A 13,046-nucleotide genomic window follows, 5' to 3' on the forward strand; every position below is an offset into this window, starting at 1 on the left:
GTCATGTGCCCTGACTGGAATTGAATCGTGACCTCCTGGTTCATAAATCGATGCTTAACCACTGAGCTACACAAGCCGGCCTGTTTTATGAGTTAGAGCAGCGATTTTCAACCTGTGTGCTGCAAGAATTTTTAAAACATGCAATACCTGACTATTTAGCCAGGAGCACTGTCCTCTTTTCCCTTAGGTTGTCAAATTAAGAGATGACAGCAGCCAACACAACAATAGATGTCCAGTGTGAATGAATCAAAATTATACCTTTTATTTTTGTCAGATAGACAAAAAATATAATGTATTGGTGTGCTGCAGAATTTTAGTAATTAGTTTATGTGTGCCAGGAGTTGAAATAGGTTGAAAATTGCTAAGTTAGACAGTGGTGGGAAACCTTCTGAAATCCCAGTTCCCAGATACCAACCAAGGACCAACCTTGCAAGCAGAGCTCTTCCTGGATAGCAGTCTCAGGTTTTCTATAATAATCTCTCTCTCTCTCTCTCTCTCTCTCCCTCTCCCCCCCACAGCATTCTTAAAGGCCTGGAGACATTGTTGGTGGGAGGTGCCAATAGCCCCTAATGTTTAGAGACCAGGGATGCTGCTGAATATCCTAAATGCTCAGGACAGCACCCCCCACCCCAAGATACCAAGAATAGCAGTAGTGCAGAGGCTTTGAAACTGAGCCTAAACAGCGATCCATACATGCCTTCTTTCTCTTAGAGTTTTCCCACTTAGTTTAATTAGTTTTCTTCAAAAGTGTCAAAACACAAACATCTCAGTTCATCCTATCTAATAATAGACAAACACCTCCAACACGCTTCCCATTGGCTAATCAGGGCGATATGCAAATTAACTGCCAACCAAGATGGTGGCCAGCAGCCAGGCAGCTGAAGCGAACAGGATGCTTGCTTGCTCCAGTGATGGAGGAAGCCAAGGTTCCACGCCTGCCACAGCCCAGCTCTGAGCTGCACTCTAAGCAACTATGTTGCAATTATAGAAGCTAAACAATCCCCAGAAACCTGCTTTCAGCCAGCCAGGCCTCAGAGCTGGAGTTGCAACAGTCTTTCAGTTATAGAAGCTAAACAAAGCCCAGATACCTGCTTTCAGCAGCCGAGGTCTCAGAGCTGGAGCTGAGCCTCAGAGCTAAAGCCGGCTCTCAGCTCTAGTGATAGCCATAGAAGGTAAATAAATCCCAGAATAAAAGAAAAAAGAAAAAAAGGAGAGGTTGGGAGCTTCAGTCACCCACCAGCCTGAAAACAGCCCTCAGCCCCTCACCCAGACTGGCCAGGCACCCCAGTGGGGACCCCCACCCTGAAGGGGGTGTTACCAGCTGCAAACAGCCATCATCCCCTCATCCAGGCTGGCCAGGCACCCCAGTGGGGACCCCCACCCTGATCCGGGACACCCTTCAGGACAAACCAGCCAGCCCCTAACCCGTGCACCAGGCCTCTATCCTATATAGTAACAGGGTAATATGCAAACTGACCCTAACAGCAGAAAGACTGGGAATGACTGGTCACTATGACACACACTGACCACCAGGGGGAAGACGCTCAATACAGAAGCTGCCCTCTGGTGGTCAGGGCGCTCTCATATGGGAGGAGCTCTGCTCAGCCACAAGCCAGGCTGATGGCTGCCAGTACAGCGGTGGTGGTGGGAGCCTCTCCTGCCTCCTCAGCAGCGCTAAGGATGTCCGACTGCAGTTTAGGCCTGCTCGCCGCTGGCAAGTGGACATCCCCCGAGGGCTGCTGGGCTGCCAGAGGGATGTCTGATTGCCAGCTTAGGCCCATTCCCCCAGGGAGCAGGCCTAAGCCAGCAGGTGGTCATCCCCTGAGGGGTCCCAGACTGCGAGAAGGCACAGGCGGGGCTGAGGGATCCCCCTCCCCCCCGAGTGCACAAATTTTTGTGCACTGGGCTTCTAGTTACATTATAAAACTCCAAAAGTAAATAAGTATTTTAGAAAGATAGTAAGTGAAAACCTTAAATGCTTCTTAATTCCAGACACTAAGACATTATATTTTAAAAAGTCTATTTCTCAGTAGAATAACAATTCTATTGAAATGGGTGATTTAAATGGAATTCAAGGATGATTCCTATGGGAACAAATTTTAAATTTAAATTTTTAAATTGAGAACTTTATAAGAAGAGGTTGTTTTTTTTAAAAAAAGAAGTTTTGGCCATGTATAATAAGCCAAGTGCTCAATATTAAATGTTATATCTTGTTTTGTCTTTTATCTGTAGAACATAGGAAACATGTTGTTTTTGGAAGTGAAGCAGAAGAGACTGAGAACACTGATTATGAGACTTCAATTATGCCTGAGGTTGCTGTTAACGAGAAAGAAGATGAATTTAAAAAGGTATTTATTGTGAAACGACCTCATGGGATTTCACAGAGTTATGACTCAGAGGTTGTAGGTAATCTGAGTGGTGCTTCATCCAGGGGGTTCTGCAACCCATCCGTGTGGATTTATAACGAATTTGGATTTGTCACAAAGTCCACAAAATGTAATGTTCAGCTCTGCACTGAAGAATCTGGCAAGATACAGCAATCCTTACAGTTTTCCCCAACTTCATCAACTTTTAATGTGATGTGTCAACTACGTTTATATTATATACTCATCTTCCCCTTTGGTGATTGGCCATGTTTTCTTACATAGTAAAGGCCACTCGGGGACTGGAGTGCCGGTCTGTTTGACTCAGACTGGGGAAGGTTTTCCTGTTATTGTGCTTAACAGCATTACCTGTATTGCAAGCCCAGGTTTTGATTAATTCGGGGTCCAGGGATCTGCATTTTCATCAGCACCGTGGGCAGCCTGTGGACTCTCCCCCAGGAGAGACCCCGAGTGGGCAGATTTTCACGTTGTGTCGAGAATGGAGGTTGAGAAGGAGGGAGGCACAGGGTTTCTTTCTCCTCTGGCCTCGCCCTTCCTGTGACATCAGCACCGAATGCCCTGCCACGTTTGTGCTAATTCCTGCCTCCCCTGCTCCCGGCAGTCTTCTTTTAGCCCGTGGTGCTCATCGTCTTTTCATGCTTTCTATTTCACATTCTTTTGCACTTTAACACACACTGTACTACAGACAGTTTTGGAAATAAGTAGCACACATTTGTTCCACTCTCACCTTCTTGCTCAAGGATGATAATCAGCAATTGATGGGAAACACTGTCTTGCCGATTCTAGATTTTAGCTGCGGATTTCCTCTCAGAACCTTGCACCAGCCGCTGTTAGTCGCCTGCAGGCTTCGGCCAGAGCGGGAGGGGGGTGGGGGCGGGGGGGGGGGTCCCCGGGCCAGCGGCCCTTCTCTTTCAGATGCCTTCCCTGCAACACAGGCTGAGTCCTCAGAGCAAGACCGAGTGCCGCCAGAGCCTCTGGAGTTGGTGGGTCACCTGGGCGGCATCAGTGCAGCCACCTCCTCAGTAGCCTCCACCTCCCACATGGCTGCCAGAGTGGCCCGTCTAACATCAATATGGATTATGTCACACCCGTGCTCTAGCCGGATAACTCACCCACCCTGACCTACTCCTCCTAGTTCACACCTGCTGAGCCGTCCTCCTTACCCAGCTCTCCGAAATCAATAAAAACACATTTTAAAAAATAAGCAAGTCCTTTAGGATTGACCTTATACAATATAATCGAAATTGTATAGTTTATGATTTTTCATTTTTCACACGACACTTCTGATATTGTATTCTTGCTTTGGGGATGTTAGAGTTTTTATCTTTTGTACCAAATGTACTGTGATTTCTCATTACAGGAATGTAAAGAGGTCTATGCTTTCTTCTCTCATCAATTACTAGACAGTCTTCAAAAAGCTACACGGTTATCTTTGGACACAATGAAAAAAAGAATATTTGTTGCAAGGCAAGTTGAAAATACGCTAAATATATCTGGTACTACTATCTGTAATAACAATGCTAATAAGAGCACCTTTTTATTAATTTAAAAAATGATAAAATTTAAAATATAACATTGATGAAAAGACTGTATGAAAACACTAGAGGCCCTTCATGCACTGGTGGGTTCCCTTGGCCTGGCCTGTGAGGATCGGGCTGAAACTGGCTTCCCAATATCCCCCGAGGGGTCACGGGTTATGAGAGGGCGGTTCTTGGGTGACGCACCCCGGAATTGGGCTCCCTCCTCTCTGGTTCCGGGTGTGTCACCCGAGAACCGCAGCTGCCAAGTCACTGCAGCTCAGCAGCTCCTGCGTTGAGCGTCTATCCCTTGGTGGTCAGTGCACATCATAGCTACTGGTCAGAGCATCTGCCCCCTGGTGGTCATTGTGCATTATAGCTACCAGTCAGCTGGTTCCTTAGGCTTTTATATATATAGACTAGAGGCCCAGTGCATGGATTTGTGCACTGGTGGGTCCCTTGGCCTGGCCTGTTCCCTCTCACAATCCAGGACCGCTCGGGGGATGTCGGAGAACTGCTTTCAGCCCGATCTCCACAGGCCAGGCCAAGGGACCCCACCAGTGCACGAATTCGTGCACCAAGCCTCTAGTATGCATATAAGGTCTTTGGTTAATCTCTTCCCACCCTCCCCTCTTCTCCCTCCCCACTTCCCTCTGAGATTCATCAGTCTGTTCCATGTTTCCATGCCTGTGTATCGAGCGTGTGCCCCCTGGTGGTCATTGCACGTCATAGCTACTGGCCGGTCAGCTGGTCTCTTAGGCTTTTATATATATAGATAAGGGTAATATTGCAAGAACAGTGATCAAATGAACAACCAAGTTACTGGCAGCCAGGCCAAGATGAAAAACACAGAACAGTCCCCTTACTGGTCCTCTCTGGCTCACCCAAAGGTAACTACTATCCTGAACTTGATGTTTATCATGGTCCTTAGGTTTTACTACATATTTGTATCCCCAGTCAACGTGTCATTTAATTTTGCCTGTTTTGGACTACATTCAGCATTATGTTTGTGAGATTCATCTATGTTGATGTAACTTATTTCACTTTGATATGGTTGAAGCATACATAACCTGTTTTTCTGTTCTACGGGCGATGGCCATTTGGGCTGTTTCTGGTTTGGGCTACTGTGAATAAAACCTCTGCGAACATTCTGGTACCTGCCTCCTGCTAAGAGTGGAATGGCTGGGCCCTAGAGCATGTGCCTGCCCCACTTCGCCAGGCAAGACCTAGAAGGAGAGCCCCATGGCTCCGCATCCTCGTGCACAGTTGGTATTGCTCAGTGAAAAGACCTTGTGTGAGTGGCATCTCGTTGGATTGTCAATGATCATTTTCCTAGTTACTGTTGAGGTTGGACACATTTTTATGTTTATAAGCCATTTGTGCTTTCTCTTCCTTAAAATTGGTGTTTCCCTTCCCTTCTCTTCCTGAACACGCAAAAATAATTTATTTACTGGCATAGTTTATCAAAGTCTTCAGGTTCTTGTGTATTTCTTATCCCACTGATTGCTTCGTGAGGATGTGATTCTTCATTTTGAGTCTAAAAATGCCCTTTTTTACCCTCTTACTTTCATGACAAGTTTTGCTGGATAAATTTTTTTTTTTTTTTTGTCTCTCAGCACTTTGAAAGTACTTCATTTTTTTCTGATCTTTTGTTGCTGATGAGAAGTCTGTAGTAATTCTAGTGGAAGATTGCTTTTTATCCTGGATGTTCTGCAGTCTTCTCTCCCTGTGAGGACTTATCTTTACTTACCTGCTTTGTTCTCAGAGTACACTTTCTATTTGAGGGCTTATAGCAGCCGTGGGCAAACTACGGCCTGCGGGCTGGATCCGGCCCGCTTGAAATGAATAAAACTAAAAAAAAAAAAAAAAAAGGCTGTACCCTTTTATGTAATGATGTTTACTTTGAATTTATATTAGTTCACACAAACACTCCATCCATGCTTTTGTTCCGGCCCTCCGGTCCAGTTTAAGAACCCATTGTGGCCCTCGAGTCAAAAAGTTTGCCCACCCCTGGCTTATAGTGTTCCTTAACTCCAGAAAATCCCCAGCAATTTTCTCTGCAGTTATTGCTTCTGGAACATTCTCTCTCTCTCTCTTTATTTTTGTTTTGTTAATTCTCACCTGAGGATATTTTTTCCACTCTTTTTTTTCTTTTTAGAAAGAATGGAAGGGAGGGAGGAAAGGATGGAGGGAGGAAAGAGAGAGATAGAGAGAGAGGAAAAGAGAGAGAGAAAAACATCGATGTGAGAGAAACACATCAATCATTCCCTGACTGGGGCTGGGGATTGAACCTGCAGCCCAGGCACATGCCCTTGACCAGGAATTGAACCTGCAATCCTTTGGTGCACCGGCCGGTGCTCTAACCAGTGAGCAGCACTGGCCAGGCGGGACATTCTCTTATGGAACTCCTGATAGCTGAACATTGAATGGATTGATCACATAATTTATTGTTCCAACCAGGACACTTTTTTGTGAGGGACATGATTCAGGTGAAGGGTCAGGACAGACTTAACCTAGACTGTCCTGGGCACACTGGATGTGTGGTCATCTCAAGTGCTGGGGCCTCTCCTCCCTAGCACCTAACTACTCTGTCATTTAGTTTGTTTTTTTTTTCGTTTCTGGGCTACATTATGGGCCAGCATCTCTGTATCCTATATAATAAAAGCCTAATATGCTAAGTGTCTGGTTGTCTGCTCCACCAATCAAAGTGTAATATGCTAATGATACGTTAAGGCCACTCAACCGCTCACTATGATGCACACTGACCACCAGGGGGCAGACTCTCCGATCAGGTTAGCTTGCTACTGGGGTTCAGCTGATTGGGTCTAAGCGAACCAGGATGGACACACCTGGAGCCCTCCTGTGGTACCTCCCCAGCTGGCCAACCTCCTGTGTCCCTCCCTGACCCTGATCGTGTACTGGTGGGGTCCCTTGGCCTGGCCTGCGCCCTCTCGCAATCCGGAACCCCTCTGGGGATATTGGAGAGCTGGTTTTGGCTTGATCCTGCAGGCCAGGACCAGGGCCCAACTGGTGCACTGGGCCTCTAGTCTAGTAGAACATGATTTCATCTGTTGCATCTTAAACATGTCAATGAATACTTTTTCTTATCATTTCTGCCTTTTTAGTTGAGCAATTTTAGCCTTCATTGATATCTTCAAACATTCTCATTATACTTACTTTAGAGTTTGTCTTTGACTTTTATCTGGAGTGAGTTTCTGGTTCAATTATAGGTTTCTTTAATTCCCTTTCTTACTGTCTGGCATAGTTATTCTTGTTGGGATTTTACTTCATATGTCCTCTTTGAGCCAGAGATTTTTTGTTTTTGAGTCTTTGTCTCTCCTTCCCTGTCTTCTCTGTCTAGGAGTTTCACTTTTGCGTCCACATGACCCTCAAAACTTTGAATGCAGAGCCAGGTCTTATTGGTTCACAGTTACTGCCCCCGAAGAGGTACTAGAATATGGCAGGTTCAGCGGGGAGCACACAGGAGGCCTGGCTTTGTCGCCTATTGGGGTGCTGTGCCTTTGCTTCTGTCACCCCAGGCCCGCATCTTCTGGAAAAACTGTAGCTGCAGGCAGTTGGTTGTATTTATAACTGGAGGTGTAGTTTCTCAGTAACGACAGTATTTATTGCTATGGAAATTTTACATCTGTATATAAAAAGCTAATATGCTAAGTATCCAACCATCCAACCACTCACTATGACACGCCCTGACCACCAGGGGGCAGATGCTCAATGCAGGAGCTGCTGTGACACACACCGGCCATTTACAGAGAATCGGCACCATGGACCTGATGTCCACAAAGCAACACTTAGCTTCCCCCAAGTGGGACACAGGCTCTGCCACCATCCAGAAGTGACACCCCACCACATTGAAGCTGATGCTGCCAAGGCCCCCTGGCGCAAAATGGGGCCCACAGCCCAGCCCAGCTCTGAAACGGTGGCTGTGGGCACCGGGTAATGTTGTTACCCAAGATACAGCAATCCAGCTTCCTCTCCCTAGCGCAGGGGTGGGCAAACTTTTTGACTCGAGGGCCACAATGGGTTCTTAAACTGGACCGGAGGGCTGGAACAAAAGCATGGATGGAGTGTTTGTGTGAACTAATATAAATTCAAAGTAAACATCATTACATAAAAGGGTACGGTCTTTTTTTTTAATAGTTTTATTCATTTCAAACGGGCCGTATCCGGCCCGTGGGCCATAGTTTGCCCACGGCTGCCCTAGTGACTAGCCTCCTTGGGGTTTCTTCAGCCCAGGAACACGGCTTGCTTTATAGCCAGGTGCAAACATTTTACACTTTAACCAAATGTCTGTAAAGCTTTCTCCTGTGCCTCACCTCATTTGAGCCTCACAGAAGTCCTGGGGTAAGTAGATAGGAGATTCGGTGGAATCCTATTTTCTTTTCCTTAGCCGGAAAATGGAGATTTAGAAAGTTTAGAAACTTGACCCGACTGAAAAGAAGTAAGAAATGGTGGACCTTGAAAATGACTTTAGGTTTTCTCGCTGTGAAGAATGTCGTCAAACACCGCTGCAGTTAAATGTTTTACCCTTTGTTCTCCCTGAATGATCTACAATAATAATGTGCTTCGTGTTGATATTTACTGCTGTGTTGCTGACAATTACCTGAAAGAGAAATTGGGGTGCTTCACTGGGCTGGAAAAAGTTTAGCTAAATCAGGTCTAATTAAGCAAGTTTATTCTATATACTAGTATATAAGAGGCTAAGTTGACTTATGCATGTGTGATACATATAAAGCTCTCGCTGGAGCCAATTGCACGCATGTGTGTCGATCTGCCAGTGAATTTGGTTGACACTTCTATTATAGAGAAAGGGCAAATAGTGTTATTGAAATATTTTTTAAAATTCATTTCCTTTCAATGTGCACGAATCCGTGCACCAGGCCTCTAGTTTATTATAATTTTTTCTGGGATGGGGACAGATGTCAAGGCAGAGGGAGATAACCAAACTAATTTGCCGGTCTGGTATATGTCGTTACTTGTACTCGTGTGTTTGTATGTCTGTATTTCTGTCTGAGCATGAGAGATATTGTTTAAAAAGGAAGGCTTTTGGAAGCTTTGACAAAAAACTCCTGTTTAATCTTACAAAAAAGTATATATAGAAGAATACATGAAGGTATATGCTTTTTATTGGTGAATCTTGTCCAATATTTGTTATGGGGCTGGAAAAAAAAGAATGCTTTTAACACATTATTAAATGCTTTTGACTAACAGAACATTAAAATACTAGAAAATGTAAATGAGACTTAATATTTTACTTCCAAGAATATTGTCACTGTCATTTTTTAGCTCTCTGAAATTTATGGTTTCATTATAAAAACATTCTCTTCATGTAATATAGTATTTTGAAATTATCTTTATTTTTTAGGATTGAGTGCGGTAGCATAGCAAGCTATTTATGAAATTATAGGTTAAGATTTACCAGATAAATGTCCATCTTATTACAGCCTCTATGGACGAAAGCGGGCAGAAGATGTCATTTCCTTTATAAAAACGGAAGTACATCTTGCGATTCCTAATGTGGTAAGAATGATCGAATAGCCCAGTTAACACGAGGATACTTGGGTAATGTATTTGACAAGGGTTACACGAGAACTGAACTTGGTCCTATATATCTATCTCACCTTCGTATTTAACAAAAATAAAAATATTATAATTAATATCTGTTATAAAAATTGCTCTGCATAGCTCATGGTGTGCTGAAGTGGAGTCAAGTGTCTGGTCAGCCATCAGTTAGCAAGTATTCTAAAAATCTTGCTTTTTCTTGCTTCAAACATTAAATCATCTACATAAGACCACCTCAAACACACGGCCGTGAGGCAACCCACTAAGGGTGGCAGAATAGAAAGAAAGAGAGAGCCTACACCCTGAGCACCATGGAACCCTTCTGCTTTCTCATGGACCATCTCTCCCACCACCCACTGTGAACCGGCATCTGGAACTCTGACAGGTGCACGCTGTGAGGGTTAGGGTTAGGCCAGGGGGGACAGGCTGTGTCTCACCTGCTCCACGTCTCCGCGGTGGCCTCCTGGAGGCACAGTTCAGAGCCTGAGGTCAGACTCTTGGCAGAGGAGCTTCTTCAGTGGTTTTGCTTCATGGACACCCAACACATAGTCCACGATTGTTGGCTGCATCCAGCCCCCCTCCCAGGGAAAGGATGCCAGGTCCTGTGTTCGTCCCTTTTGCCTGCAGGAACTGAGAAAGTCCGCGTGCAGTCTGCACTGCCCTCACACCCCCCTCCTGAAAGCAGCCGTTTCCTGGGGCAGCTGAGGCTTTCCCCACTTCAGTGGGGACCGAGGGGGGCGGTGAGAAGCAGAGGGGCGGAGCGCATGTGCCAACAGAACCAGGGGCTTGTTTCTTCTTCCACAGGTGATGGTTCCGAGCTTGGATGACATTCAACAAGCCATTAACCGGATGATCCAGTTAACCCTGGAGGTCAGCAGAGGAGTGGCTCACTGGGGGCAACAGCCCTCCCGGCCCATGAAGAGTGTCAAGGTCAGTCCCAGCCGCACCACTGACCTGGCGCATCCCAGTGGAGGAAAGCAGCTGAAGCGGGAAGAAAGTAAGAACGCTACGTCTCAGACCGATAGAGTCTTTGAATTACAATGTTCAAGTGCTCTTCTCGGACTCGTCCTGGGTTCAACAGCTTGTAGATATTTTTAAAAGTAACTTTTATATGTTTATTTGTTAAGTTTTGCCTTTAAAAAACTAGTGTTTTCCATCCTCCACTTTTTAAAAAGATATGTTTTTCTTTATTGGTATTAGAGAGAGAGAAAGAGAGAGGGATAGAGAGATAGGAACATTGATGAGAGAGATACATCAATCGGCTGCCTCCTGCACGCCCCCCACGGGGGACATGCCCACAGCCCAGGCATGCGCCCTTGGCCAGAATCACACCTGGGACCTTTCAGTCCGTAGGCTGATGCTTTATCCACTGAGCTAAACCAGCAAGGACATACAATACACTATTATTAACTACAGTCACTATGCGACATGAGGTCTCCAGAACTTACTCATCTTATAACTGAAAGTTTGTATCCTTTTTCTCCACCCTCAGACTCTGGTAACCACTATCCTACTCTCTGTTGCTATGATTTTTTTTTTTTTTTACAGTGAAATGTTTTCATTGTAAATATTTTCAGCCTTAAAAAGAAGGAAATCCTGCTATTTGTGACAACATGGATAAATACAGAGGGCATTATACTAAGTGAAATAAGCCAGACACAGAAGAAAAATATTGGATAATCTCATTTATGTGTGGAATCTAAAAAAAATCAAACTCTTTTTCTGAAAATATACTACCTCCTCTGGTAACCAGGGAGATGCCAATTAAACATACGGTGCCATATGAGTTACAGGAACAGGTGGCCCAGACCCCCTTGCCACCTTTCCGTGTTGCACAAACAAGCCTCTCAGCTCATTTCTATAGTCTCACAGGGTATTCCCTATCACCAGCTGATAGAGGACAAACACAATCTCAGGCCTGGTCTGTGGTGAGTTGGCTTGATGTTTTGGTGTGAGCTGAAATGCACTAGAGCAGCCGTGGGCAAACTACGGCCCGCGCGCCGGATCCGGCCCGTTTGAAATGAATAAAACTTAAAAAAAAAAAGACTGTACCCTTTTATGTAATGATGTTTACTTTGAATTTATATTAGTTCACACAAACACTCCATCCATGCTTTTGTTCCGGCCCTCCGGTCCAGTTTAAGAACCCATTGTGGCCCTCGAGTCAAAAAGTTTGCCCACCCCTGCACTAGAGCCTACTCAGCAGTAGCCCTTAAGGACTGCGAGAGGGGGAGTTTCCCTGTGGGCAGAGCTTCAAGTAGCATCTCCTTTTGAAGGAGGGAGAAGTGATCTGAAGTGAAGGTATACGCGGACTCTTGGGCAGTGACGATGGGTGGACAAGTATTGCAGTTCCTAGAAGGACACTGGGAAATTAGAGGCAAGGAGGGCTGGGGGAAAAGCCTGTGAATGAATCTGTGAACCTATGGATCTATGGATCTATGAATATACAAACCTAGTGACGGGGCTAGGAATGAATCCAGAGGAGAGGACTGGAATCCAATTGTCTGATTTTCAGTCCATTAGTCTATTATTGTAGCAGACCAAATGTAAAGCTAAAACCACAAGGTGCAAGAATCTTTCGACTGATCAACAACTGTGCACATAAAAATTCTATTCTCTGCCATATTATCAACCAAGTGTAATGGTAGAATAAAGGCATTTTCGGATATTGACTGTCTTAAAAAATTTTACCCAGTGCACCCTTTTCCACAAAGTTACTGTACCCTTTCAAATTGAGAAAATAAAGCAAAGAAAAAAGAAAAGAAGACAGGAGATGTAGGAAACAGGAGTGGAATGCAGCAGGGAGGTGAAGGGAATTCCCCGGTGGACGGTAAAGGATGAGTACACAGGGCCCCCAGTGTAACTCGAGAGAGAGACGAGTTTCCGCTGCTCTCACCACGGTGCCTGGTGCCATTGTACTGTCTTTTAACTTGAAGACGGAATGCCCGGTGAACCTGGTCCATATTCTTGTCTGTGCTTGCCTGCTTTCACCCTGTGCTGACAGAGTCGCTGCTCTACTCGCATTGCTCTGGGTCAGCGGGAGAAGCTCGGGCCACTCTGAAGTGTTCTGCTTTGGCTGCTACTGAGAGGTGGAGGGAAGGCCATGTGATCCAGGAGAACACGCAGTAGCCCACTGTCCCGGCCCTATTCCTGCTGGACATCCATTGCTTGGCTCATAAACACGGCCCTGCCAGGTGCCCCGATTGCGATGAGAACTGCATTATCTCAATACTGCAGGACTCCCTTACGATCCTTCGCCGTGGCTTCCTCCAGAGGGCTTTTGTCAGCCTGCAGGACGCGGCAGCAGGACTAGACCCAGAGATGAGCTTCTTTTCTCCTGGGAGCCTCCATCTAGCACGAGCATTAATGTCTTTCTTTCTACGTGTGTCCTTTGGCTCAGTTTTTAAAAAATCAAACGACATATTGTCTAGAGATAAGTGCATTGGTTCACCTTCAAGTACATCTTCAAAGAAAATGCAGGAGAGCGGTTACCTCCGGGGGTAAGGGAATGTGATTGGAGAGAGGCCGAGAGAGGATTACTGATATCTTGGCATTCTCTTCTTAA

General features: G+C 45.4%; 1 protein-coding gene across 1 annotated transcript in view; it reads left to right on the forward strand.

Annotated features, from left to right (window-relative positions):
- The window catches only part of DNAH8 (dynein axonemal heavy chain 8), a 273,951-nt gene that overhangs the window by 71,746 nt on the left and 189,159 nt on the right, over window positions 1-13,046 (forward strand). The window contains exons 22-25 of the mRNA XM_081093926.1: window positions 2,233-2,348; window positions 3,745-3,851; window positions 9,364-9,439; window positions 10,286-10,478. Of these exons, the coding sequence (XP_080950052.1) occupies window positions 2,233-2,348; window positions 3,745-3,851; window positions 9,364-9,439; window positions 10,286-10,478 (492 nt within the window). The remainder of the gene's footprint in view (window positions 1-2,232; window positions 2,349-3,744; window positions 3,852-9,363; window positions 9,440-10,285; window positions 10,479-13,046) is intronic.

This window comes from Myotis nattereri (genome assembly GCF_964212035.1).
Source record: "Myotis nattereri genome assembly, chromosome: 6".
Classification (NCBI taxonomy): Eukaryota; Metazoa; Chordata; class Mammalia; order Chiroptera; family Vespertilionidae; genus Myotis; species Myotis nattereri.